Source organism: Crocuta crocuta, unplaced genomic scaffold (assembly GCF_008692635.1).
Source record: "Crocuta crocuta isolate KB4526 unplaced genomic scaffold, BGI_CrCroc_1.0 scaffold45, whole genome shotgun sequence".
In the NCBI taxonomy this organism is placed as follows: domain Eukaryota; kingdom Metazoa; phylum Chordata; class Mammalia; order Carnivora; family Hyaenidae; genus Crocuta; species Crocuta crocuta.
This window is the reverse complement of record NW_027530544.1, coordinates 1,004,301-1,030,970: the sequence shown is the minus strand read 5'-3', so window position 1 is coordinate 1,030,970 and position 26,670 is coordinate 1,004,301. Positions and strand designations below refer to the sequence as shown.

The 26,670-nt window shown below is 36.5% G+C and overlaps 1 protein-coding gene and 1 long non-coding RNA gene across 3 annotated transcripts in view; one reads left to right on the top strand and one right to left on the bottom strand.

Moving 5' to 3' along the window:
• The window catches only part of KPNA1 (karyopherin subunit alpha 1), a 65,929-nt gene extending 39,531 nt beyond the window's left edge, over positions 1 to 26,398 (top strand). Inside the window, exons 5-14 of the mRNA XM_077767605.1 lie at positions 790 to 884; positions 7,371 to 7,502; positions 8,614 to 8,702; positions 9,038 to 9,137; positions 9,713 to 9,876; positions 11,338 to 11,416; positions 15,983 to 16,108; positions 17,691 to 17,818; positions 22,235 to 22,413; positions 23,834 to 26,398. Coding sequence (XP_077623731.1) covers positions 790 to 884; positions 7,371 to 7,502; positions 8,614 to 8,702; positions 9,038 to 9,137; positions 9,713 to 9,876; positions 11,338 to 11,416; positions 15,983 to 16,108; positions 17,691 to 17,818; positions 22,235 to 22,413; positions 23,834 to 24,021 — 1,280 coding nt within the window. The 3' untranslated portion in view covers positions 24,022 to 26,398. The remainder of the gene's footprint in view (positions 1 to 789; positions 885 to 7,370; positions 7,503 to 8,613; positions 8,703 to 9,037; positions 9,138 to 9,712; positions 9,877 to 11,337; positions 11,417 to 15,982; positions 16,109 to 17,690; positions 17,819 to 22,234; positions 22,414 to 23,833) is intronic.
• On the bottom strand, positions 7,497 to 25,398 carry LOC144234327 (uncharacterized). Of its 2 annotated transcripts, none has more exons than XR_013335924.1 (4): positions 25,345 to 25,398; positions 21,781 to 21,942; positions 20,395 to 20,453; positions 7,497 to 7,633 (listed from the first exon to the last, which is right to left on the bottom strand). It is a non-coding gene; the product is annotated as an uncharacterized LOC144234327 (long non-coding RNA). The 2 variants fall into 2 exon arrangements; XR_013335925.1 differs by having other exon boundaries at positions 21,785 to 21,942.
• Positions 26,399 to 26,670: the final 272 nt, after the last annotated feature.

The following is a 26,670-nucleotide window of genomic DNA, read 5'->3' as shown; positions in this document are numbered from 1 at the left end:
GCTCTCTCCAAATTAACAATGAACCTTTAGTCATCTTTGTTTCATTAAAGCCATGGACTTGGCTAAGAATCCCTAGTAGTACTGTAATCCAACTGCCATTTTTCTTTCATCGCTACATGAATGTCACCAAGAATTTGATCAAATCTCTTGCGGAAATTAGCATGCTGATTGTTTAGGACATTTTCTATTTACCCAACAGGTTTCTACCTAATGATTTCACTTATAAAATACTCTGTTGTCATAAATGAAAAGTGAAATTAATTTGGCAAGTCATCCTTAATGAATTTCTTTTTGGCTCCTACTTAACACCACAGCTGTAAAATTAAATCCTGCAAGCACGTGCAGAGTCAACTAATCCAGTTTATTAAAACAACTTATTGTTAGACAGACTAAAACCCCATCTACAGAGAAGGGGCTAGAAGGAAGAAGACTGAAACAATAACAGTGGTCATCTTTGGATGTTCTTTGGATGTTTTTCTCCCTACTTTTTAAGTTTTCTAAAATTGTAGAAGCAATAACTTTGAGAATTCTGCCCATCATTTCCATGTTAATGCTTACCTTATTGTGAAACCTTTTGAATTACCCTAGGCTCAAAGTGACTGAACTCAATTTTACATTTAGACTTTTCCATTTTGTTTTCTTTTTTAGATTTCCTACATGAAAAGAGAAGCTAAAATGGAGGGAGGGATATTATGAAGTAAATTTGAGCTCATAAAGTCCTTGCATTGAAATGAAAGGATTATTTTTCTTCTTTCCTTTTTTTCTTTTTTTTTTTTTATGGGGAGACAGAACCTAATCCTCCTATTGATGAAGTCATCAGCACACCAGGAGTAGTGGCCAGGTTTGTGGAGTTCCTCAAACGAAAAGAGAATTGTACACTGCAGGTGCGAACCGTTTTCATTTCTTGTCTCATATTTTAATTCCCTTTGCAAAGTTAACATTTTATATACAGATTTGTTACTTAGGTTAATTTATACAATGGGTTCGTGTTTGATATGATGTTCCTGACAACCACACTGCAAGCGCTTTTGATAGCTTTGTTAACATCGAGGCCCTTGGTTTTACGCTTTAGAATTCGTGTCATTTTTATCATGAAAAAGATTATTTTATGATGGTTGTGGATAATACTTATTTAATAGGGAATCGTTTGCAGTTGAGGAGTCACTGTAAGAATCTAAGTGTGGGCTACGTAAAATTTGGTTTTGGAGGATTGTTAGATTGCATTCGTTGGCTTTGTCAGGGCTGTGTAACATGGGCTAGGTTAGAGACTCATTAATCCCCAATCCTGGTCCTAATTAATCCTTTCCATTCCCCTGAAGAGTTTACACCAAGATAGCCTTGTCACGAATCTCCATGCTTTCTGCTATGTTAATTTAGTCTATCAGTACTGTATTATACAGGGGTTCCAAGAGGAAATTCTGCAACCTCTGGATTGGATAGTTTTCACTGTCAATTGAGTTAGCAATTGTCAACTGACTCATCCTGGGAGTTATCTAGAAATTTTAAAATATTGCGTTTTTTTTCCTTGAATAAAGTTTGAGTTTTAGTAAACTGGTAATTTTTCAGTAGTTATGCTTCTTTGGAGTAACCAGTTACATCAGTTTCTGCATTATTCTTTAACCAATACCTGTGATATCTAAACACTTGTGGGATCTAATCTGAAGGGCTCGGCCTTCAGATTGTACAGATTGGTTAGGTGCAAAGAAGATCACAAAATGAGGTTAGTTTTCTAAGTATATCTGCCAATAACAAGTTAATCATAAAGGTAACGTTCACCCTCTTGTTTGCTTTTGCCTTATTCTCTGAGGCTGTATGGAGGGGGACATTTTTATAAATGATAATAACTCCTATCCCCAGGTTCCTTACTGTCCAGAGGATTGTAGGTAATTCATAAAACTTGATGCTTTGTCTTGATATTTTCTCTCCTTTCCTCCCACCCCATTTTTCTCCTCCTTTTACTCTCTTTGTTGCGGTGATGAGTTATTTCCAGAAGACAAACAAGAAATCCAGAAAAGGTAGAGTACTTCATTGTCCCATCAGTTTTTCTTCTCCAGTTTGACACTGATTAATCCCCAGGTTCATTTGAATTAAGATTCTGTTTTGCTGGCTGCCTCTTGGATTATAATTCTGGTCCCCATCTAAGGCCAGGATCATCGGACACCTGAAAAATAATCAGGTTCACCTAGAGAGCAAGGAAAGAGACTTTTATCAGGGAAAAAAAAGGAAATCCAGACAACCAACACTGCAGATTACCAAGCCTGAGCCCTAAGCAACCTGCCAAGAGAACCAGAGGGACCAAATGAAAAGCCTTACTGCAGTTTATCATTTGAAAACCTTTGTAGGAAGAGGGAGGTAGGGAAAATTATCATTTTGTTCATGTCTGTATCATATCTCTGATAGAGTAGTACAGAGATAATTTACTCCTGGATTTAGCAGTTTTTAATAGGTGGTCACAGAGGTCTAGTTTTTTAACTGTGTTAAAGAAAAATGGTATAAGTGACGGCCTAAAATGAAAAAAGAGAAATGTACTCATTACTCCCTAAAGAGTGCAGTATGTTCTCTCAGTGCCCTCTTCTGGCTAACACATGTTAATTCTCCATCAATTGTGATTCTGTAATCCTAGAGTTTGGGTCTTCTAAAACGAAAGCCTTTGGAAATCTCTAATTTGTGTCTTATCTAAATTCTCAGATTTCACCCTTGTGCAAACTAATAATTGAGCTGAAAGATTAAGAAATGATTCCTCTGGAAGTGATCACCTCATGATTTTCAACTTAGCTGTCCAAAGACTCTGAGAAATAACCACCTGTTTATTATCTAAAGGTCATCATCTCCAGCTTTTCTTCTGTATACATTTTAGGTACAACATGGTGTTCTCTCTCCAGTGTGATTAGTGGGTAAAGTCAACCACTCCAGAAGCAGGAGGAACAAGTATATTGAGGGAGACCTTAGAGCCAGGAGGCATCATGCTCACATAATTAGATGTGCTCTGGGAAGCTCCGAGGGTCCTCTTCCCTCTGTTTTCTTAGCACTAGGATGGAAGTTGTCCCTGGTCCTCCTTCCTGCTTACTAGAAATTTGAATAGTGTTGTTTTTGGAATGTGGCTCCTGCCATTTCTCTTCCAGAAAAAGAGTAATAATATATGGTCATAATAATAGCTAAACTCACTGATAAATAAGGTGAACAAACTTAATCCCTTCATTCCATAGATAAAGAACTGTGAATCCTGGTGAAGTTCTGGCTCTCCTTATGCCTAAATCAGTGAGGTACCTCATGCCAGGGTGATAAAAATGCCTGCTTTGGGCAGTGCTACCCAGATACTCATTTGCCTTCAAACAAGATGAACAAGGGTGGAATATAGGATTTTGGAAACAGTATCATCTCCTTAAGAGCATTCTTAAGCTCAGTGACATCTAAGCCTCAGACATACTTGAACTTTTGATATGAGATTGGTCTGCCTTATGGTATATTCCCTGGGCCCACTTTGCTTGTTTCTTTGAGTCCAGGCCCAGCATGTTTGTACTGTCCTTTGCAGTGCTGAGATGTTGCATTCTTAAACCTTCTTATAGAAGCTTATTATGAAAACAGCTAGAAATAAGGAAATTGCATCCTAGTTCCATTCATTAGGTACTCCTCTTAAAGTTGTAAATTGAAATGAAATTGGTTTAGTTTCCCCATTTTTGCTTTTCTTGTCCCACGTAAAAGCTTAATGTGATAAACTGCAGTAAGCCTTCATCCTCCTGTGTCTTTTCCCATCCTCATTGATCCCTCTACCTTTCTTTAAAAGGTTGCTCAGATGACTCAGGCACTGTTCTCTGCAGAGTTTGATATCTGGGTTTATTTTTCTGATGTGAGCCTCTCTTTTCACTTGCTCTCCAGGTGAGCCTGGCATTTGCTAGGAACCAGAGTGGACCCGGCAAAGTGGCCAGCAACAGAGTCCTGATCCAAATGGAGAAAGGGAACCAGGCGTACCTCAACCTGGAGTGGGAAACTTGATAGGAGGTCAGAAGTACTTCAGCTTTGGATTCTCATTTTCCTTATTTAAGGAACTGAGCACCAGAAGGTAGAGACTGAGAAAGGGAAGAGAGAAAGTATCAAATCTTCAGTGTGTCCTTCAGATTTCAACTGTAGCCTTATTTAGCAAGTCTGGACAGTGAAAAGTAATAGTGGAATTACAACTTATAAGCAATCACAGCATGACAGGTAGTTTTCCTTGCATGGTACCATTCTTGGAACACTAAAAATATAGTAGTTTAAAACAAAAAAGAGGAAGTAAGAGTTACAGGTACTTTGGCTACTGCTTATTACTTCGAGTGATGTCATTTATTAGATTGTATTCATCATGTTACTGATTTTTTGAGTCTCATGGTTACTTAAATTACTTTTCCTGGCCATTTCTATCATAACTTTATGCAGTCATTTTTGCAACAGGACTTCCACATTTCACAGCTCTCTTTCGTGTCAGATTCTAATATGGGACCCAAGGCTGGAACATTAACAGAAACAACAAAATGACGGCAATACTTAAAAGATATTTTACGTAGTTTGAAATATAACCAGTGTTTTACAAACATACATATTAAACACATTTGAAAGTTGTTTCTTCCAGCACTTTAACAGGGCCTGTACAATGGGGGAAATTTTCTCCTTCCCTCCTCTTTCTCGTTCCTACATATGTGCATATCACACAAATACACAGATGGGCGTAGAAAGTTGTGTAAATATAGCTCAATGAATTCTTACAAGGTAAACATCAAAGCAATCACTATGTGTGCATGAGAGAGAGAGAATGCATTATTCGTGCACAAATACGATTTTCAGTTACCCTTCTGGTTCTGTGATTGCTCTTTATCCTCCTTGTGTCTGGTACTTTCTGATTTCTCTTCTTATCAAGGGAGGCCTTGAATCTTGATTTCAGAGGTTATCATCACTGTATACTTCTTAATAATAAATGTAATTCTGGTACATTTTCTTTTGCTGAGATATCCTAATTGCCAATTTTCTCCCACCTATAGCCTGTTTTTCACTTAATTCTCCATTTTTCTATTCATTTTCACTCTATTTTGTTTTGCTTCTCCATTTCATTCTTTTCAGTTAGCATCTGAAATTCCCTCTCATTTCCTGTGAGACTTTTGGTACAAACATCATCAGGCAAATAGAAGTTTGAAGTCTTGCAGCAATTAGTATTCTGATTTCTTCTCATCGTAATTCTTTAACAGTTCTTTACTCAGGTTCCTGTTACTTCGTTTGCATCAAAATCTCATGATAGTCTGTTTTCTCTTTGCTGTAGATTGCTATGTATGCTGATTTTACTCATTCTTTACACACTGCTTTTTCCCACAGTTTTCATTACTTTGACTTGGTCTCTGTGGTATCTGACAACTCTTTATTAAACTTGGAGCCTGCTGTCTGGTAGGAAGGCTTGCTTTTGCCTTTTGTATTCACATCATCTGTCTCTCTTAATCAGTTTTAACTCTGCTAGTTAGCTTTCCAAAAAGCAGAGGAAACTAGATGAACCGTTCTCTTTTTTTAGCATCCCCTAAATAATCTGGCATATCTCTGGCCCATACCATTATTTGAAATTTCTTGACCTAGATACCAAAACTCCAAGCAATTGGAAGATTGTTGTCAATGTTACAGGTATGTGTCAGAAGGGAGTAGCTGGACTTCATAAGCGTACTTGAGTAAGAGACTGTAATCTAGTCCTCTTTGAATAGCTGTGTAACATTACTCAAATCATTAGATTGTTGGATCTTTTTTTTATAGTTTCCTCTTTCATAAACTACAAAAGCCAGAATTCTCTGGGATGTTGTGAGAAATACATGAGTATGTGAGTAATGCTCTCATAATACAAAGTACTGAACAAATGCAAAGTTTCAATTCAGACAGATTGAAAAGAGTTGGAGCACTGGTTTCAAGAGTTATTTATTTATGGAGGTGATACGTGGTGGGATTTTTACTTTGGGATATTCAGATGTTTAGAAGTCTCTTGAACTTCTCTTATAACAAAGTTACCAAAAAGAAAATATTTTCCCTTTAACTGTGATGCTTCTAGTCTGGGCCTCCTGCTTACTACAGTATCATTGTCCAGTTTAGACTACCAAACCATACTGTGTCTCACTTGAGTATGTCATATTTATAGGTTTCTTGTAATGTCTCCTTTAAGCATGTTCTGCTGTGAGTTTGCTATCGTTCACATGGCTTTGGACTATGCCAATGAGATCATCTTCCCTTGTCTTCTGCCTTTCTTTCCCCACCTTATGATTTAGTTTTTCATATGACAGCTGCCTTCCAGTTGACCCAAAAGTTTTAGAAGAGTCACAGCTCCATCTTTCAGTGACTTTTATTGTTCTCCCTTTCAAGGGACATATCACTGATTTTTTTTTTTTTAAACATATGTGCTTCTTTAAGGATAAATAGAAGACAGAACAGGAGGAGACAAAAAATTTTAATAAGAACTTTTAAATAAGATTTTAAGAGTTCATTCACTCTTAGATTTCTCCATATCAGGCCAAAGAATCAATTTGCTAAAGAGATGGGCAGATTAGTAAAATGCTGCACTTTTTTTTGGCCATAATTTCCTTCATACCTTCTGTTTACCAGTTTACCTAACTTTAAGAATGCTCTTTTAAAAGTCTTAACCTCTGTGTCTTGGTTTGGAGCTTTCTCATTTGTCAGAAGCTCTTATGCTCTGAAGTAGCCATTTCTATTGTACATCAGTTAACTCCTTTTGGCCTACTTATTATTTAAAATATCTTTTGCCTTTTTCACCCTGCCTATATCTTACACATTTTGCATTAATATCCTCTCCCCATTTCACTTTGCTCATCCTATGGAAATGATTTACTTTTATTTTTTATTAGATAATGTACATGGTTTAATCCAAAAGGTACATAAGGTTTTACAACGAGGAGATTTCCCTTTCACCCCCACCTATCCATGTAGGTAACAAATATTTACAGTTTCTTACAGTATCCTTCCAGAGATATTCTGTATAATAACTAAACAAATCCTATATTCCTTCTTAACCCTTCTAGAAAAAACAGCATGATACTGTCTTAATGTACACTATTACACTTATTTTCATTCGTATCTTGGGAGATCATTCATGTCAGCATATGAAGCAGTCCCTCATTCCATTCATGGTCTTATGTCAGTTCTACTTTGATCTGAAATTTTAGACATCTTGAATATTCTTCTGGACTGAAGTATTTCTACTGGAATTCTCCATTTAAAATTGATTCAGAAGCCATCTGATAGATTATGTGCAAATAATGATTTCAGATTCTTCATGTACAGAAAACCTTATTGTTATAACTAAAAACAAGCTATTAAATGCTAATAAGATAATAAAATTATTTTTATCTTTATAGTTTGAATCAGCTTGGGTACTGACAAATATTGCTTCAGGGAATTCTCTTCAGACGCGGATTGTGATTCAGGCAGGAGCTGTGCCCATCTTCATAGAGTTGCTCAGCTCAGAGTTTGAAGATGTCCAGGAGCAGGTAAAAAAAAATGAAGCAAAGAGAAGCAGGTCAAAGAATATCACTTTTTCCTTTGGTCTTACATTCAGGGCCTCAGTTTTATCACTTGGCCATGACAAGCCATGGTTCATCACAGGGGGTGTTCTAGAAATCTAAACCAAAATAGAAAATATAGTGAATGTAGGCAGAATTTCTTCCGGAAACATAAAATCATTTTCCTTCCCCTTCCAATCCTGAAATTTTTGAAGTCCTATATACTCTTTTTATTATTATTATTATTATTATTATTTTTAAAGATTTTACCTCTAAGTAACCTCTACACCCAGTGGGGGACTCATAACCCAACCAGGATCAAGACTTGCATGCCAGTCCTGAGCCAGCCAGGTACCCAAGCCCTGTATACTTTTCAGACCATGTAAGCAGTTACTGAGCTTTTACTTGTAGAGATCTCTAGTAAGTAGTAGGTCTTTGCCACTTTTATGCAGAAAAAGAATTTTTTATTACTGCAAACTTTATCAAATTCGTAAATATAAATCATTGCTAAATGAGTATGATTTTCTTCTATAGTTTAATTGAGGTATGATTTACATACAAAAAACAGCATATATTTAAAATGTGCCATTTGATAAGCTTTGACATGTATATTACCCATGAAACCATCATCACAGTCAAGGTAATATATTCCTTACCCCCAAAAGTTTAGTAGCTTTCTGCATTTTGATGCTCGTAAGTTCTTTGATTCTTTGTTCATTGTTTTCTTTTGTAAATAAGCTTAGAATACATTTTTATTCCACTGAAAAAGCCATTTGAAAATCTGCTCTGTACCAAGGGCTGTGCTTCCTCAGTAGGGGGCGGGGGCTCTCTGAGGTAAAAAATATGTATAAGAACTGGTTGGTTCCTCCCTTTAAGCTTATACCCTGAGTGTTCACATGTAACTTTATAATATTACTGATCTTCTTCCCCCAATGGCACAACTATTTCATTTGATTCCCTAATAATGAACTTAGAAATGTTAATAGTGTCTATGTGCATGTTGATTAGCTACTATATAATTTTGTAAAGAGTTATTGTGGTATTTTGGCATCTTAGAGAATTGTGTACAACCTGTCATTAATGAGTAATTCTTTCACAGGCAGTCTGGGCTCTTGGCAACATTGCTGGAGATAGTACCATGTGCAGGGACTATGTCTTAGACTGCAATATTCTTCCCCCTCTTTTGCAGTAAGTTTCTATTATTACTGTTTTTTGAATAGTAAAAATTTGGAAACTTCCTCAGGAAGCAGTAAATTTTTGGAAATCATTTTGGATTTTCCACTGTTCTTTTTCATTACAGATATTTTCTTACTAACTTGTTCAGATCATTCTTCAGACATTCTAGCTTACTCCAGTGTCAGTATTCTGAATTAGTGCTGTTAGAATTAATTCAACTTTATTGTGTGGAGAAAAGCTATTTAAAGATGTGTTTATCAATACCATTAACTGATTTAGTATTTATCTTATGTTATCAGATAATTAATGTCCATTATATAGTTTACCAAGTATCATCATGCTTATAGGTTATTTTCAAAGCAAAACCGCCTGACCATGACTCGGAATGCAGTATGGGCTTTGTCTAATCTCTGTAGAGGGAAAAGTCCACCTCCAGAATTTGCAAAGGTAAGGATTAGGCTTATGGGAAATAGGCAGAAAAAGTACAATTAAAAGAGTGTAGCAATGGATATTAATGTGAACAGAAAGAGATCGTAATTTTTCATAAAATTTAAAATGTAAGAATTTTATCTGTTTCTAGAGAAATAGGGCTTTTTGTTTCTGTGTTAATTTGGAATAAATTTTCATTGGCTGTAAAAAGCTCTGAATTAATCTTAAAACCTAGCATTTTTTGTTTATAGCAAAGTATCTAAAATTCATAATTTCTTAGCTTTAATACCTGTGAAAGTGTCATTAATTTCTTTGGTCCAAAAAGAGTGTTTTTGAACAAGGAATCTCATTCTGAGAATTGGTATATATACTTCCGTCTCTGAAATTATTTTCCTTGGTCTCAGCATTCCCAAAGATGGAAATGCCATTCCCAAAGATGGAAATGCCACTTGGCCTTTTGCTATCCATTTCTAGAAGTATTAAACACCCCAGAAGTTACCAAGTGTGTGCCTGGTTGCCTTTTTTAATTTCTCACCTCACTTCTGGCTTTTATTCCATTGAATTTCATCCTCATTATCATCTTCCCTTTACAGGTTTCCCCCTGTCTGAATGTGCTTTCCTGGTTGCTGTTTGTCAGTGACACTGATGTACTGGCTGATGCCTGCTGGGCCCTCTCATATCTATCTGATGGACCCAATGATAAAATTCAAGCTGTCATTGATGCAGGAGTATGTAGGAGACTTGTGGAGTTGTTGATGTAAGATATCTTAAAGTGTGTCTTTTTTTTGTCCCTATGTTTGTTAGTTTTCTAGATGCTGATAAATACTAAGTAGTACACTATACTGATTTATTGTGCTTTGGGCTGCTCCATTTTGTTATTTACTTATAGTGATGTCAGATCTATTTTACATAAGCCTCTATAAGTTTTGAGGCTTATGTAAAGAACTGCTCACCCTTTTGCTGTGAGCAGTCCTTTAGTGGGAACATTTATAAAACTCTGATCTGTGTAATTCCAGTTAGTGATAAATGACCTGAGACCAACTCCTGGATAGATAGCAAAAGGCACATTGCCACTAAAAGTCATTCCTTATCATTGTCTTATTTAGAGCTTAATCTAGACTGTGGTTAGACACTGAATTTTATTTTGCTATATCTCTTTTTGATGCCTTTGCATAAATAATTTATGGCTGTATTAACCAAATTTTTAAACAATTCTATAGAAGAAAAAAAATTAGACTGATAACATAATGGGGAAATGGCACATTTACTAGCCACATGAAATTTAATTGAAGTAAATACAAAGTAGATGCAAGGAGACATTACCCCAAACGTGATATGTGGAATGGATCAGATGAACTTAATGTACAGAATACAAAACTCTGGGAGTATAGCTGACTACAAACTGGGTACGGATGAGCAGCATAATGCTGTTAGGAATTAAAAGGCAGATGAAGCTGCAGGAGGCAGAAGTGCAGTGCTCAAAATCTGGGAAGTAATCTTTTAATTCTTTAGTCACTAGATTATGGATTATGGTATATTTTAACATTTTAGTCATCAGGTCCTAAAATAAATGTGAAGGAACTGGCACAGTTTTGAGAAGAGTGATTAGTCTCATTAAATGGAAAAGAAAAGAGAATTTTTAAGGGCAGCTTAAGGATATTAGTTTGAAATTAAAACTTTCAAGAAGCTGTTTTCACATATGTAAAGGGTTTCATGGAGAGTATATTTTTGACTGGTAAGTCAGCTGAGATTTAGTAGAAAAGAGTTCACTCTTTGAAGTGTGAAGCCTGGCTCTCATTTTCAAGTTAGTTCAACTATTGGCATATTTTCAACTCTGAAAATTATAACTTATAAAACTTAAAAGTGCTCTGTCAGTGTTAATTATTGCTGCCCATTATCTCAGCGACCATAAAGACCCAAGTAAAGAGGAAGTGAAAACTATATTACTAAAGAATGAGAGGGAAATCCTGGAATCCAGGTGATGGAATACCTGGCAAAGATTAAGAGAGATTTGTAGTTTTTATCCAAAAGTGCTAAATAAAGGGAAAGATCACTCCTCTAGGGATACCAAATCCATCCTCCTAGGGTTCCCTTACCAACTACTGTAGGTTCCTTTGTGCTGTAATATAATTTCACATTATTTGATTTGGATTTCAGCCCTAAGGAAAAGAGACTAAGGATAGAACTGTTGGATTAATATTTCTTTTTATGGTTACAGGCATAATGATTATAAAGTGGTGTCTCCTGCTTTGCGGGCTGTGGGAAACATTGTCACAGGCGATGATATTCAGACACAGGTATGACTAGTGGTGACTACTTTTTTTCCCTTCAGAAACAGTACATTGAACTCCATGATTATGTTTCTATGATGGTATTCAACTCCATGTTTTGTTTCATTAATGTTTGTCCAAAAATGATGCCTTAGGCAGCTACTGTAATACCTTTACTGTCTGTATCTTGATCTATTGCTTGTAGCAATTTTGGGTTCCCGTTGGTTACTCAGGCTGATTTCCCACTACTTGAAGTGGTTCTTGGGAGCTTCAGTAGCCTCCAGTAGCATCCTTTCTCTGTCATCTTCATCTTATCTCTGATAGCTTCCTTCTTTTTCCTTCTTTTTGTACTTACTAAATCTCTTATGTAAGGAGAATTTTTCCTTCCTTGTTCTTTTTTTTTTTTTTTTTTTTTTTTTTTTTTTTTTTGAGAAAGAGATAACAAGCAGGGAAGGGCAAAGGGAGAGAGACTCTCAAGTCTCAAGCAGGCTCCATGCTCAGCAATGATGCAGGGCTCAGTCTCATGACCTTGAGACCATGACCTGAGCCAACACCAATATTCAGATGCTCTGCTGACTGTGCCACCCAGGTGCCCTTTCTTTCCTTGTTCCTTTTTTTTAATTAAAAAAAATTTTTTAATGTTTTACTTATTTCTGAGAGAGAGAGAGAGAGAGACAGCGTGAGCAGGGGAGGGTCAGAGAGAGAGGGAGACACAGAATCTGAAACAGGCTTCAGGCTCTGAGCTGGCTGTTAGCACCGAGCCCGACACAGGACTTGAACCCATGAACCGTGAGATCATGACCTGAGCCGAAGTTGGATGCTTAACCAACTGAGCCACCCAGGCACTCTTTACCTTGTTCTTAATGTCACTCCCACTCAACTTCTGTATCAAGATATATCATTCACAGTGGCTTGTTTTTGATCTCTCTGATGCATTGGCATTGTCTTTAAAATTCTTTTCCTAATCTTCTATGGTGGTCAATATTTTGGGTCTCCTGCCTGCTGGACCACTTCTTAGCAAGTTCCTATTTCCTGTTCTTTCTTGTTTGTGGAATTATCTCCTGGAGAGGATAATTATTCATTGATTTTATTTATAACTTCAGCTGTCACCCTGGTGCAGCTTGATTGAGAATTGAGAATTAGATTTTAGTCATAACTTATTTAACCAGCTCTGACTTGGGGGAAGAGATTTAATGTCTTCACTTTTCTAATCCCTAAAATTTGGATTTGTACTCAAAGGTGTCTTCCAAATCTAGTATTTACTTTAAATTTATGCTGCCAGAAGGGAACTCATTATTTTCCCTGGTATATCTGGATCTCTGCTTATTTGTTACCTATGTCAATGAATGGCACCAACGCTTGATCAAGCTAAAAACCTGGATATTAGCTGGTTTATTTCCCTGTTTTCCACCTCTCTCATCAGTCACTAGCCACTGTCTCTACTCATCCCTTGCATTTCTTGCTTCATTCCTGATTCACCAGAAGGATGCTTATAAACTACAAATTTGATCATGTCATTCTCTTACCTAAAATCTTCTAATGGCCCTCTGTTGTCCTTTGAGGGTGTTGAAGATGCTTTAAAATCTGGCACCAGTATTAATGGAATGCTGTGTAACAGAATGAGGAAGGCCTTAAGCACTGATACAGAAATATCTATCCCCAGGTTGGGGCACCTCGGTGGCTTAGTCGGTTGAGTGTCTGACTTCAGCTTAGGTCATGGTCTCACAGTTTGTGGGTTTGGGCCCTGTGTCAGGCTCTTTGCTGACAGCTCAGAGCCTGGATGGAACCTGTTTCTGATTCTCTCTCTCTGCCCCTTTCCTTCTTGTGCTCTCTCTCAAAAATAAATAAAGATTAAAAACCATCTCCAGTTTCTGTCATTTAAAAAGAAAATCAAGGGGCAGAATAATGTGCAGAATATATTACTATTTATATTAAAGGAGACAGAGAGAAGAAAATTATATGTTTGATTATATTTGCATACAAATTCTCTAGAAGAATACATAGGAAACTAATAATATTGGTTGTTTCTGTGGAGAATTGGGTTGCTGGCATACAGGAATGGAAAGGAGGGTTTTAACTATATAGTCCTTATTTGCTCTTCAAAAAAAAGGTTCTTTCTCTCCCCATACCATGCTCTGTGCTTTTGTCATGTTTATTCCTTAAATTAGTTATGACCACATTCAGCCCTAAGATTTAACACAAGCGTGCTTCCTTCTGCTCAGAACATATGCTTGCATCCCCATCCCTGCTTTTAACCACTGTCTCACACTAATGCACACTCTGCCCCTAATGCTGCCTCATTCTTTAGGTCTTCCTCTTAGTATTATTTTCTCTGTGAAGCCATGTTTGCTACCAGACTCTCAGGTTAGATGTGCCTTCTTTTGTTTCATCCATCATAACACTTCTCACACTGCGTTGTAACTATCTCACTAGATTGTAAGCTTCTGGGGGGAATGGTGTTGATCTTGTTAATTTTTGTGCCTCTTTAGTCTTAATAGTTCCTGGCACAGTGTATAATACTGAATGAATGAATGAAGTTCTGTATCTATACACCTAGTTCTGATGTCCCTCAGGCTCTACTCCTTGGTCTCCAGTAGGCTGTTAAATATTTCTGCTGGCATGTCTCACATTTGTCTCTCTGTTTATCTTCTATCCAGAAGTCAGTTCCAGTTCTTAGTTTTTTTCTCCCATTTCAGTTAATGAGGTAGCTATTAATTCCTACTTGAAACTTTGCAGTTGTATTTGGTGTCTCCATCTCTCACACCTTGTATAGTAAGTCTCCAGCTCTTGTTAATTCTTTGTGTTTCAGTATCCACATCTAATTACCTAGAACCTTGAAAGAATTTGTACTTTAAGATTTTAGTCTCATTCTTCCTCGTAGCCTGCTTTAACTTTGGGAGTACCAAACTCTTCCTTAATAGCCTTACTGCTCAATTCTTTTATTATTTTGGTACTTTGTTGTAGCTTGTCTCAGCATTTTTTAGTTTCCAGCCTTTCTTATCTGCTGTGTCCTCCCTCTTGTTTGCTTATGAAATCCTATCCATGTTTCAAGGCAATTCCCATCCCGCCCCCATGAAGTCTTTTTTCCTTTCTACTCCACAAGTATTTTCTTTAACTTGTAACAGGTTTATTTTTTTAATTGTTTTTTGTTTATTTTCTAGACCACATCTCTGGCATTTAAAAAATTGCTTTGTAATATCTTTTATACTATTAAGCAGCTTAACAATAACTTACAACCCTCGTCTTTTATACTTTTAAGGTTGTGCCTCTTTAAACAAAAGTTTTAGTACTTTTTGAGCTGTATTAATAGGCAACAAATGGCTTCCTTTTAATTTGCATTTCTTTCATTACTTGTGAGGTAATATATTAGAATTGTAGTCTCTCTTAACAATTTATGTATTAAAAAGACAGCGACCGTCTTATCTGTTGCAATTTTTTTTCTGCATTACATAGTGTACATTTTAAATTTTGTATTTTTTTGACATGCAAATATTTTATTTGATGAAATTTTAGGGTCGCCTGGGTGGCTCAGTCGGTTAAGCATCGGTCTTCGGCTCAGGTCATGATCTCACAGTTAGTGGGTTTGAGCCCTGCATCGGGCTCTGTGCAGACAGCTAGCTCAGAGCCTGGAGCCTGTTTCAGATTCTGTATCTCCCTCTCTCTGGCCTTCCCCTGTTCACACGGTCTCTATCTATCAGAAATAAATAAAACATTTTTAAAAAACAAAAAAAATTAAAGGAATTTTAATATTTCCCCTATAATTTCTTCCATTGTTTTTATGCTTTGAAAGTCCTAAATCCGCTGTTTACTGATAGTTATGTTTTATGGTGTCTTTTTTTAGTGTTTACTCTTTAAATTGGTTGTGGGTTTATTTGGTAACAGGTTAAGAATTAACTTTTTAAAAATTTTTTCTCAAAAATAAGAAAATGGTTTTCAATGAGTTAACCTCAGGAAGAACTTTATTATATATTTATAAATTCCTTATAAATACCTGCATTTGTTCCTGGACTAGATATCTGTTCTCTTGTTCAGTGATTGATTCTTGAGCTCACCACATAATATTTCAATCATTGTAACTTCATAATATTAGTTTTGGTAGGGTAGATTTCCTTCATGTGTGTTTGTCTTACTCTTTCTCACCTTTGTAAGCTGCATGATAGCCAGGGACCTATCCTTTTTTATCTTTGTGTCTTCTAACGCACCTAGTGTACTTCATTATGTATTTGTTCATTGTCGACCAGGTAGAGTGTTATCAGGAGATATAAAAATCTGAGGCCTGAATTTCTGGCCACTTCATATATTTACCCATCCAAAAGACTTATTATGCTGTAGGGATGGGAAGATGAAGGACTAATACATTATTGTACCTTATGAAGTAGCAGTTGTTCAGTTGTAATGTATATAGCAGAACTGCTTTGGTAGTCTTAGAAATGAATTCTTGTTGACAGTGACTACTTTTTTACATATAAAGTTATTTTTAAAATTTCAAGGGGAGACATTATATCTTTGCCTATATTGTTCCTAAAATAAATGAGTTAAAGATTTACTTCTCTTTGGATCAATGCAGAATAAGTTTCAAACTTTTCCTTTTAGGTCATTTTGAATTGCTCAGCTCTGCAGAGTTTATTGCATTTGCTGAGTAGCCCAAAGGAATCTATCAAAAAGGAAGCATGTTGGACAATATCTAATATCACAGCTGGGAATAGAGCACAGATCCAGGTAATCCCATAGCATCTGTCTTCTTTCTTCTATTTTTATTGATAAGGTTTAGGTTTTTTTCAGTTGGCCTTACATTTTTTTTTCCATTATTGCCTTGCAGACCATTAATTTCCAAGATTTTTGTTTTGTTTATCCTACCTTACAGATTTTTGAAACTTCTACTTTGGCCGTGGTTTTTTCCTGTGCCTTTAGTATTTGATGTTGTGTCAAGACCTGAGAGAGTGTCTTGTATTTTTGAAATGTTCTAATGGTCTTTATACAAAATAGATTGGCTTTACTCTTGCCAAGTAAAATTTTTTTTTCTAGTGGACCTCATCTATTGGATAACTTCAGTTTTTCATAAAACCTTTGGGGACCCATTTTTCTCTAAAGGTTATCCTTTAATTTTGTTCTTCTGTTAGGTGGGAGAGTAACCCCCACAGAAGATAAGCAGTGGGCCAAAGGCTTCAGCATAGGTCATGAGAAAGGCTGAACAACTGGTTGTAAAAGATAAAACATAGACCTATGGGTCTTTGAGCTGAGGAGAATCATAGAGGTTATCTCATCCAATATGCTTATTTATTTAAGGATGAAACTGAAAAATGATTCGTTCAGGGGAACCCCTAGTAAATGACAGATCAAGATGAAGTGTCTTTCCACTAAACTTTGCTGACTTTTTTCACTAGTGTAATAAGAGTTCTTGATCAGGAAAGCATGGTTAGTCATCCCCAGAATGCTGCCAGGGACTGACACTGATAGCGACTGCAGTTCATACCATAGCATACGAAGGGATTTCAGCAATAGTTGATTACCTCCTACTGTTAGGCTCTTATGTAGAATTCCTCAGTTTCTTGATAGAGGAAATGATGTGAACCAATTTTAGGTTCTTGAGCTAAGGAGAAACATGAAGAAAGTAATTTGAAGCAGACGATTTTAGCGTGTGTATATGAGATGGGGTGAGTAAAAGTACTCTACCTTATTATAGGCTGTGCTGGTAAATAATCTGGGAGTTGGTAAATTGGAATTGGATTGTGGCTATGGTGAAAAGGAAGGAAAAAGGTGGCTCAGGATGTTTTAAATTGAGAATGTAGAGGAGACTTAGTGACTGATGAAATTTAGAATAAATAAATACAAATACAAAAAAGAGCCTTTGTAAATACAAAAAGAGAGGTTTGAGAGGAGACCTGATGTAGAGGGTGGATGATATGTTTGAAGTGATTAGCAGATCTAAAGCAAGCTCTTGGCCATTTAGGGCTAGGGCACCAAAAGTGAGGACTGGAGGGTTACATCACAAGTTGGATGCTCTGAACAAAAGGAGACTAGCAGAGGAACAGAAAATTGAACTTCTGTAATTTGTTACTGTGGGTGGAATGAGAGAGGACAAAGAGAAAAGAACTCAGGCAGAAAACTAGATTATAAGAACGCAGACTCCAGGGAGACTGTTAGCAGTGTACCGAGTACAGTTGAAAGGTCGCAGGGGTAAGGGACTTCTTCCAGCTAATTTCAGTGTCATTACTGAAGCCAGCTAAAAAGTTATAATTAGTACCGTGAACATTTTTACAAATTTTGTAATTTCCCTTTTGATTTAATTTTTAAATTTCAGACTGTGATAGATGCCAACATTTTCCCAGCCCTCATTAGTATATTACAAACTGCTGAGTTTCGGACAAGGAAAGAAGCAGCTTGGGCCATCACAAATGCAACTTCTGGAGGATCAGCTGAACAGATCAAGTAAGTACTAGCCAAGTAGCATCTTGTAAGTTAAAGGAAAAATGATTATACCTACCAGTGATGAATGCTCAATTCTAATCTCTTGGAATACTGTTCTAAGTTTAATAACTAGACTCATGTATATTTAATTCTTCTCCCACTCCCTCCTGTTGAAATAATTCCAGGATAAAAGATGTAAGGCATGGTTGAGGTTTGAGACAATAGAAGTATTTATAGGGTAACTTTAGTCTACTCTGGAGCTTTTTGGTCAGAAACAGGTAATTTAGAAGGTTATTTGTAGAAACCTTAAGAATCCAACCTTGGCATCTAATTCTTGCCATTTTTTAAAAATGTTTTTTAAAATTTATTTCTGAGAGAGAGACACACACTGAGTGTGAGCCTGGGAGGGGCAGAGAGGGAAACACAGAATTGGAATCAGGCTCCAGGCTCTTGAGCTGTCAGCACAGAGCCCATTTTGGGGCTTGAACTCGTGAACCATGAAATCATGACCCGAGCCAAAGTCTGACACTTAACCGACTGAGACACCCAGGCACCTCTAATCTTGCCATTTTTAGTTCAGATGTCTTAATAGAACGGGATCAGACTTGAAAGAGAAATCTCTTTTAGAATAAAGTGCCAAGTTCAGTAGAGGCAAGTGTCTCCTGAAGTCCTGTAGTATTCAATAAAGAGAGATCTGTATTAGCCTGAGACTTAAATGCTCCTTGGGTGGCTTATAATCTTAATGGTTAGAGAAGGCATAAATATGGACAGGAATCAATTCCTCAGAGGAACATCATATAATTAAATGCTAACTTACGGACATTTAGTATTTCGGATAGATAAAAGATTAATGATGAAGGGGAAAATGGAACCTAGACTCTTCTTAGTCTGCCTTAACTTTCTTTATGGGGGGAAGATGATTTCAAATGAGTGTTGAAGTACTAATCCCTTCCTCATATAATATCAGAAAAATACAACTACTTCTTATATTGTTGCTTTGTGGGTTAAATGTTGGCACTTAACTATAATTTTTAGTGCTCTGTTAGGAATTTTAAAATGTAAAAGGTAAAGTAGTCCTAACATTTCAGGAATTGATTAGATACAGAGGATAACTCTGTACCTGAAATAGTATTTAATTAGATTAACACATTTCATCTTAATTAAATCCATTAATAGCTATTTGTAAATAGTGATTTTGGTAAAGTCCATCATGGACAAGTTTTCAGGAAGATTTCAAGTCGTCTTCAGAAGCATTTTGTATGAGGGGCGCCTGGGTGGCTTAGTCGGTTAAGCGTCCGACTTTCGCTTAGGTCATGATCTCGCGGTTCGTGGGTTCGAGCCCCGCGTCGGGCTCTGTGCTGACTGCCAGCTCAGAGCCTGGAGCCTCTTTCGGTCTGTGACTCCCTCTCTCTCTGACCCTCCCCTGCTCACGCTGTCTCTCTCTCCCCTAGAAATAAATAAAACATAAAAAAAAAATTTAAAAAAAAAAAAGAAGCATTTTGTATGAGATTAGGTCTTTTTCAACCTCCTAAGATTCTGTTTTTGGGATACTGTTATTATAAATATGCCACCACCGGTGATGGCATTTATCCCAGTAATGGCAGTAATAAGTAATGTAGAAGATAGATGCTTTCTTATTTGAAATTGTTAAACTGTACACATATTTCTAAAACATTTCTAGGGACGCCTGAGTGCCTCAGTCGTTTAAGCATCTGACTTTGGCTCAAGTCATGATCTCACAGTTCATGGGTTTGAGCCCCACGTCTGGCTCTAGCTCAGAGCCTGGAGCCTGCTTCATTCAGATTCTGTGACTCCCTCTCTTTCTGCCCCTCCCCTGCTTTTGCTCTGTCTCTCAAATATTAAAAAAAAAATTTTTTTTAATTTCTAAAATACTGTGGTATATTTCATCAGGAAGTATTCAGAGTTATTTAGCTGTTAGTGAAGAGTAGAAAGGCTACTATTCCTTTTTAAAATTCAGTATAGGTATTTAATATTAACGAAGTTTATTATCAATCTCCTAGCAGTTGCTTCTTAAATGAAGAGTTATCTTAAAAAATTATTACAAAAATATTATAGTCCAAATTACAGAAAATAAACTAATAAAAGACATCTGGGTGGTTTTTGCTTACTCTTGTTGAGTAGACAAGATTTAGATGCAAGAACCAATTAGAGTAACTTGGAAATATCCATAATTTTAGGTTAGATATAATGAAATGCTAAACATACCTTGGTTCTTAAGAATGAGGAATCAAGGGTATGGCTTTGACTTAAAGTTTAATGAAAGAGAAGAAACTTGCTATTTGGGTAGATACTTGGTTATTTGGAGGAGAGAAGATGGCAGGGGAAATGAGAGAACGTGTATAGATAATGTTATTGGAAGAGGCAAATCAATATTGCCATAGGTTATTCTTTTGCAGGATGAGGAATTGATGGGCTTTGGAAACTGGGATTGGGGCTTACTGTCATCTGAGTGTCTTTAGTCTTAAGAGTAATATGAAGAACATAGTATTTTGAGCAGAGAAAAGAGCAATTAAGATGCTCTTAACATCTTAATTAACATAGCGTACAGTGATGGCCAGGATTAAGATAATACTTACAGCAGGAATTATGGATCTTGATATCGGAAAGAAGGATCTGTAGCACTTGTTGGCAGGCTCTAAGTAGCAAGGAAAGGGAAGAGTTAAAGATAACTGGGGAAAACAGTAGATAGGTGCCCCTTCATACAAATTAGGACACAGCGGAAGCAGTAGTATATAATAGTGGTGATTAATCTCTTTGTACTTTTTCTTTATGCTTTTCTATGTTTTCCACAAAAACTTGGTTTATGTTTTATAAGAAAAACAATGAGAATGATCCAGATAGGTTCAGGGAATGGTTGACAGGTTTTGGTGACTCAAAACTATGGTGTAAAGGAAAGGAGAAATGGTAGAAATGGCTTTAAGCTTGATTTCTGTTAATAAGATATATAGCCTTTGTCAGTAAACATTTAAATAAAGTTAGACATAATACTATTAAATTCATTCCTGAGTAAATAGTGACGCTAAATACGATATGAACCTACTTAAAAAACTAAAAACTTTTTAGAAGAACATTTTGTTTTTATAGGAGAGTTGAGATGATAGTACATACATAGTTCCTATATACTTCATTCCCTGTAGTGTCTTCTGTTAACCTCTCATATTTAGTGGGACTATGTTTGTTAATGAACCAGTACCAATATATTATGAACTAAAGTTCATAGTTGATATTAAGAATCACTTTTTGTGTTGTACAGTTCTATAGGTTTTGGTGAATGCATGTCCTGTTTCTACTACTGTTGTATCATAGAGTCACACTGCCCTAAAAATCCCCTCTGCTTCACCTGTTCATCACTGTTCCTATACCCCCACCCCTCAAATCCTTGGCAACCACTATACTTTTTATTGTCTTTGTAAAAGTTTTGTCTTTTCCAGAATGTCATGTTTGGAATCCTATAGTGTGGAGTCTTTTCAGACTGGCTTCTTTCCCTTAGCACATCTAAGTCTCCTTCATGTCTTTTCGTGGCTTGATAGGTTCTTTTTATGACTGAATAATATTCCATGTCCGGATACACTACAGTTTATTTATCCATTCGCCTATTGAAGAATATCTTGGTTGCTTCTAGGTTTTGGCAGTTGCGAACAAAACTGCTGTAAACATTTGTTTACAGGTTTTTGTGTGGACCTAAGTTTTCATCCCAGTTGGGGTGAATGTCCAGAGTATGATTGCTGGGTTGTATGGGAAGCTTTGTAAAAAAAAAAAACCCCTAGCTGTCTTCCAAAGTGATTATCCTATGTTGCATTTCCACAAGCAAAAAACATGAGTTCCTTTTGCCCCATATTCTTATTAGCATTTGGTACTGTCAAGTATTTTGGATTTTAATCATTTTAATAGGTGTGGCATCATTGTTTTAATTTGTAGTCCTCTAATGACATAATGATACTGAGCATCTTTTCATATCTTACTTGCCATCAAGAGTATCTTTGGTGAGACGTATGTTCTGGTCGTTTGCTGGTTTTTAAATTGAATTATTCATCTTCTTGGAGTTTCAGGGGTTCTTTGTACAGAATAGAACTGGCCTGGTGAGCCCATGGTGGCTTTAGCACCTGTTTCAGAGGTGTGGTTATCTATAGGAACAAAACAAAAGGATACAGTTTTGACAAGTTGCTCTTATTCAAAGTAAGAGAGTATTCCAGTTTCTTGGAGCCCAGTAATTGTGGAGGGGGAAAAAATGGAGATGGTGCTAGAGAACTAGTTTTCATTTATTTGTACTTTTTTTGTGTGTGATAAAGTGTAGCTTGGGGTGGTTGATTGGATGCCTGTTTCTATTTCTACAGTTGAGAACGACCCACTTAATTCATGAAAGTTTTATGAAATTGAAAGCCTTGTTTGACCAAATTGTTCTTTGTATTAATTTAGGTACCTTGTAGAACTCGGTTGTATCAAACCACTTTGTGATCTTCTCACAGTCATGGACTCTAAGATTGTACAGGTTGCACTAAATGGCCTGGAAAATATCCTGAGGCTCGGAGAACAAGAAGCCAAAAGGAATGACACTGGCATTAACCCTTACTGTGCTTTGATTGAAGAAGCATATGGTAAGATAGAGTGTTTAATAGATGTCCTGAAATAATACTGTTTTTCTTATTGCTTTTCTGGCTTGTCCACATCTGTCCGTGACAGCAGACTCCTATGAAAAATTTGTTCTCTTATGAATAATAATGGTTAGTCTGTAGAATTGGAAAATATGCATTAAATATGAAGAGAAGTGAGTACCCTTCAATTAGCCATTTTGACACTGGGTTCTAAAGATCTTCCCAGGTCTTGGACTCTGCTTGCCCTTGTGGGTAGTTCTTACTGGTCCATCTGAACCTTCAAGAACATCCATATCTACTGTAGATGATGCCTGACTCTATTCCTTTTTTTTTTTGTTAGATTTACAGTTCTAATTTTGAATTGCATCTCAATTTCTGTGTTCAAGTGTTCGTGACTCCAAAGCTTCCTAAGGGTTTCATGTGAAGGAATCACAATTTGCTTTTTGGTTTCTTCATTCTTCCAGTCTTTCAGGCTTAACTATTAATCATTGGTTTACCAGTGTACATTAACCTTTTAGTTCCTTAAGTGATTTTAATGCAAAGCTGGGATTGAAAACCACTACTACAAGGTTTGCTTATTGCTAAGACTGGAATTAGTGATCACAGGTTATGTTCATCTTCGGGTTTATCAAATAATACACAATTGTTTTCAAAATGATTTTTAATAATTTACCATAAAAAAAGCTGCTTATAAAAGCTATACCTGCTTAGTGTAAGACATTTTGAAATGTATTAAAAAAATTTTTTTTCTCTACCTGGAGATCTTTCTCCAAGGAGATCACTGTTGTTAGTTTTTTGATGTATATATTTTTTAACATGTATATGAATGTATATGTATATGAATATGTATTTTTTTTCCTTTGAGCAGTGTTAACTTTTATTTCCAGTATTGCGATAGTAGTTACGTTGCTTATGGCTGCAAGTAAAAGAAAGCTTAGCTCAGATGGGCTTGAACTTAAGAGAATGTGTTGGCTAATTGTTCTAGTTGGACTTCTTAGTTTAAGCAGTAGAAATGGATTCTGGTTATTTTAAGGGTATTATACATTTGTTGACATATTGGATAGCTCAGAACTTAGAATCAGAGCTAAGTAATTAGGTCATAGTTACAGTCCAGTTGGAACACTTTTGCTACAGACCCTAGCCACTGGATGATGTGGTGACTGCTAGGAAAATTGCTGCCTCTGGGGACTGGTTGTTGCTTGCATATGTGTTTAAGGTGTCCGTTTGTAATACTAGCATTCAGATGTAATCCCAGTGATACATTATATGCTGTTACAAAATACTAATGAGGTAGAAAAGAAAATCTTTAAAGTGAGAAAGGAGACTTGGCAATGTACAGTTTCATTGGGATTTTCAACAGATATATACAAAGAACATATATGTATTCATAGACACACAGATTTTTCTTTATTCTTCATTCTAGGTCTGGATAAAATTGAGTTCTTACAGAGTCATGAAAACCAGGAGATATACCAGAAGGCCTTTGATCTTATTGAGCATTACTTCGGGACTGAGGATGAGGACAGCAGCATTGCACCCCAGGTTGACCTTAGCCAGCAGCAGTACATCTTCCAGCAGTGTGAGGCTCCTATGGAAGGTTTCCAGCTTTGAAGCAATACTCTGCTTTCATGTTCCTGTGTCAGACTACCCAGTCAAGTCCTCTTGTGGAGCCCACAGTCCTCATGGAGCTAACTTCTCAAACGTTTTCCATAATACTGTTTGCGCTCATTTGCTTGCCTTGCGCACCTGCTCTCTTACACACATCTGGAAAACCTCTGGCTCTCTGTGGTGGAATACCCTTCTAATAAAAAGGGTAACCAGAACGGCCCACTCTCTTATGGAAAATCCCTAGGCTTTGGAGATCTGCACTTATATATTATAAGAGTCATGGGAATATACACATATTAATGTGGCTCTCTTTCTTTGTGGGGGAAAAGAGGACTCCTCCTCATTCCCTTTAAAGCGGGGAAAAACACTGATATTAAAAGATGAGACTAAATCTTTATCTTGAATTTCACACAACTACTTGCAACAAGGGAGATGTTTAGACCTGTTGTGTACACTTCAGAGTACTTTTCATGAGTTCTTCCACAGTGAACCCTTGGATTACCTGGTGGCTTTTCTAGCCAAATTTGCATTAATCCTTACTGAGACTGGATGGTTTTCTTTCCTCTATTGGCGCCATTCTTCACAGATATTAAAGTTAAACCATCCGCTCCCTCACCTTCAGCCTTCAGTGAATGTGCTTTCTAGTTGTCAGGAATGCTGAAGAATTTAACACTTTGACTCTTAAATGTGATACTGGTTTGAAGATTCCCTTAGAGCAGAAAGGAGAGGGCCACATATTAATTTGTATGGCTGTTGCTTCTCTTTGGTCTTACGTGTCTTAGGATTTGGAAGTGGTTCAATTCTAATGCTGGTATGAAGATTTAGAATCCTTAGTAATTGAAACAATATCCTATCATTCAATAAAAAAGTAAAAAAAAAAAAAATCCCTCCAGTTTTCCCAAACTCAACCAGTGTGACTAGAGACTGTATTTCTGCATTAAAACAAATGTTTCAGGCTTTGTGGTCCTGATGAAGGTCCTCATTAAATTGGGAGTTCACCCTAGGTGCTTTTCCCCTCTATGACTGGCAGGTAACACATACTTTTTTTTAAAGGTAACTTAGGGAATTTTTTTCTTAGGTGCAGCTTGATTCTAATGTATTTGTGCTGCATTATATCATCCCTTCAATGTAGCATCCTTATCTTAAATAACGACCTTCTCAACATGACTTGTTCAACGCAAATAAGGGCAGTGATCTTTTTTTTTTTTTAATGACCTCATTTTTCCCTAGTCATTTCATCTCCTATTAGTACTGCCCAGTCAAGTCCCCCCATAAAATAAAAAGGTTTTCTACCTTCTGGCTCATTTAATGATAACTGCAATGTACCTGCAACTGGCGCTTCCAGTACTGTCTTCAGTGACCCACATTTGTGCTTGGACTGGAATGAAAAAAATAAGCTTAATTGCCAAGAGAACTGCAACTGAGTTCAATACGACTTCTTGGTGCTAGATGGCCATCTTGACTCAATGTTTGGACACACTATCAGAGATTTTTTTGTTTCACTGCTCAAAATGATTTCTGAAGGAAAAGTCTCTCACTTCCGTTTCAGAGACTACCCTTTCAAACCTCTTTAATCTTGTCCTCTTCTAGAATTCATTATAACCCCAAAATGTAACTATTTGGCAGTTCCCCTGACAGGCTATTCTACATCTCTGGTAAATCCTGCTGAACATTAGGGATATTCAGAGCTTTCATACCTCATCATGTTATTTAAGCAGCCAACTTATGTGATCTGATTTAAACTTTAAAAAATCCACTTCATTCAAAGTAGAAAGATACAAAGACAAGGACATTTATCAGCCAAGTGTGTGACGCTTTCTTCGCATCTAGTCTAGTTGTGTCTGTACTCTGGATGGATACCGTCTGATGTCTGTCTGTTACTGATGGAGCAGCCACTGCAAAACTAGTCAATTCCCATCTATAACTTTCTAGTGCTGCTTTGTGCTGAAAGGACATTGTAGTTTACTGCACTTGACCTGTAAAAGACTTTGATTCTTTGTAATTTTAGGGACAAATTAGGTGGTTAATTTAAAGAAAAACTTTCGATTTTGCCTTTACATCACATTAAAATATAACTTCTTTCCGAAGGGTAATAGAAGCACTGATTCATAGTAAAAATCTTGTTTAGCTTTGACTTTTTTTGTGGCTGAGTTTTTTTAAACTTTACTGACATCACTGGTAACATGTCATTTTTCTAGGATGCTTTAAATTATGTACCTTCTGTTGGATAATTTTAAAAATTTCATTTTGATAAACCAATTTGGATGGAAAAAAGATAAAGCACACAAAGTTGTTTCCCCAGGTTAGTAAGAACAGCATCCTTTGGGAATTTTTGCCATTGCAGGTTTCTCAGTGAATGAATTAAACAAAGTACATTTAACTAATGTGGTCTATTTTCTGTCTATAACAGGAACTTCTCTTGCTCCTGTCCTAGAAGTTCATGAGCCATGAGATATGAGCTAATTTTTTTTGCAATAAAATGGGTTTTTAACATAAAATTGGAATTAACTAAAAGGTAAATCCCAGTATAACTGTTGGAATTGATAAATCAGCAGGCTTTCTGGTTATAGAAATGAGACTTTAGGAGGTAACTAAGTCCTAATTTTAGTTCTCTGCCTAGCAGATTCTATTAATTTTACTTTGAATTTATTG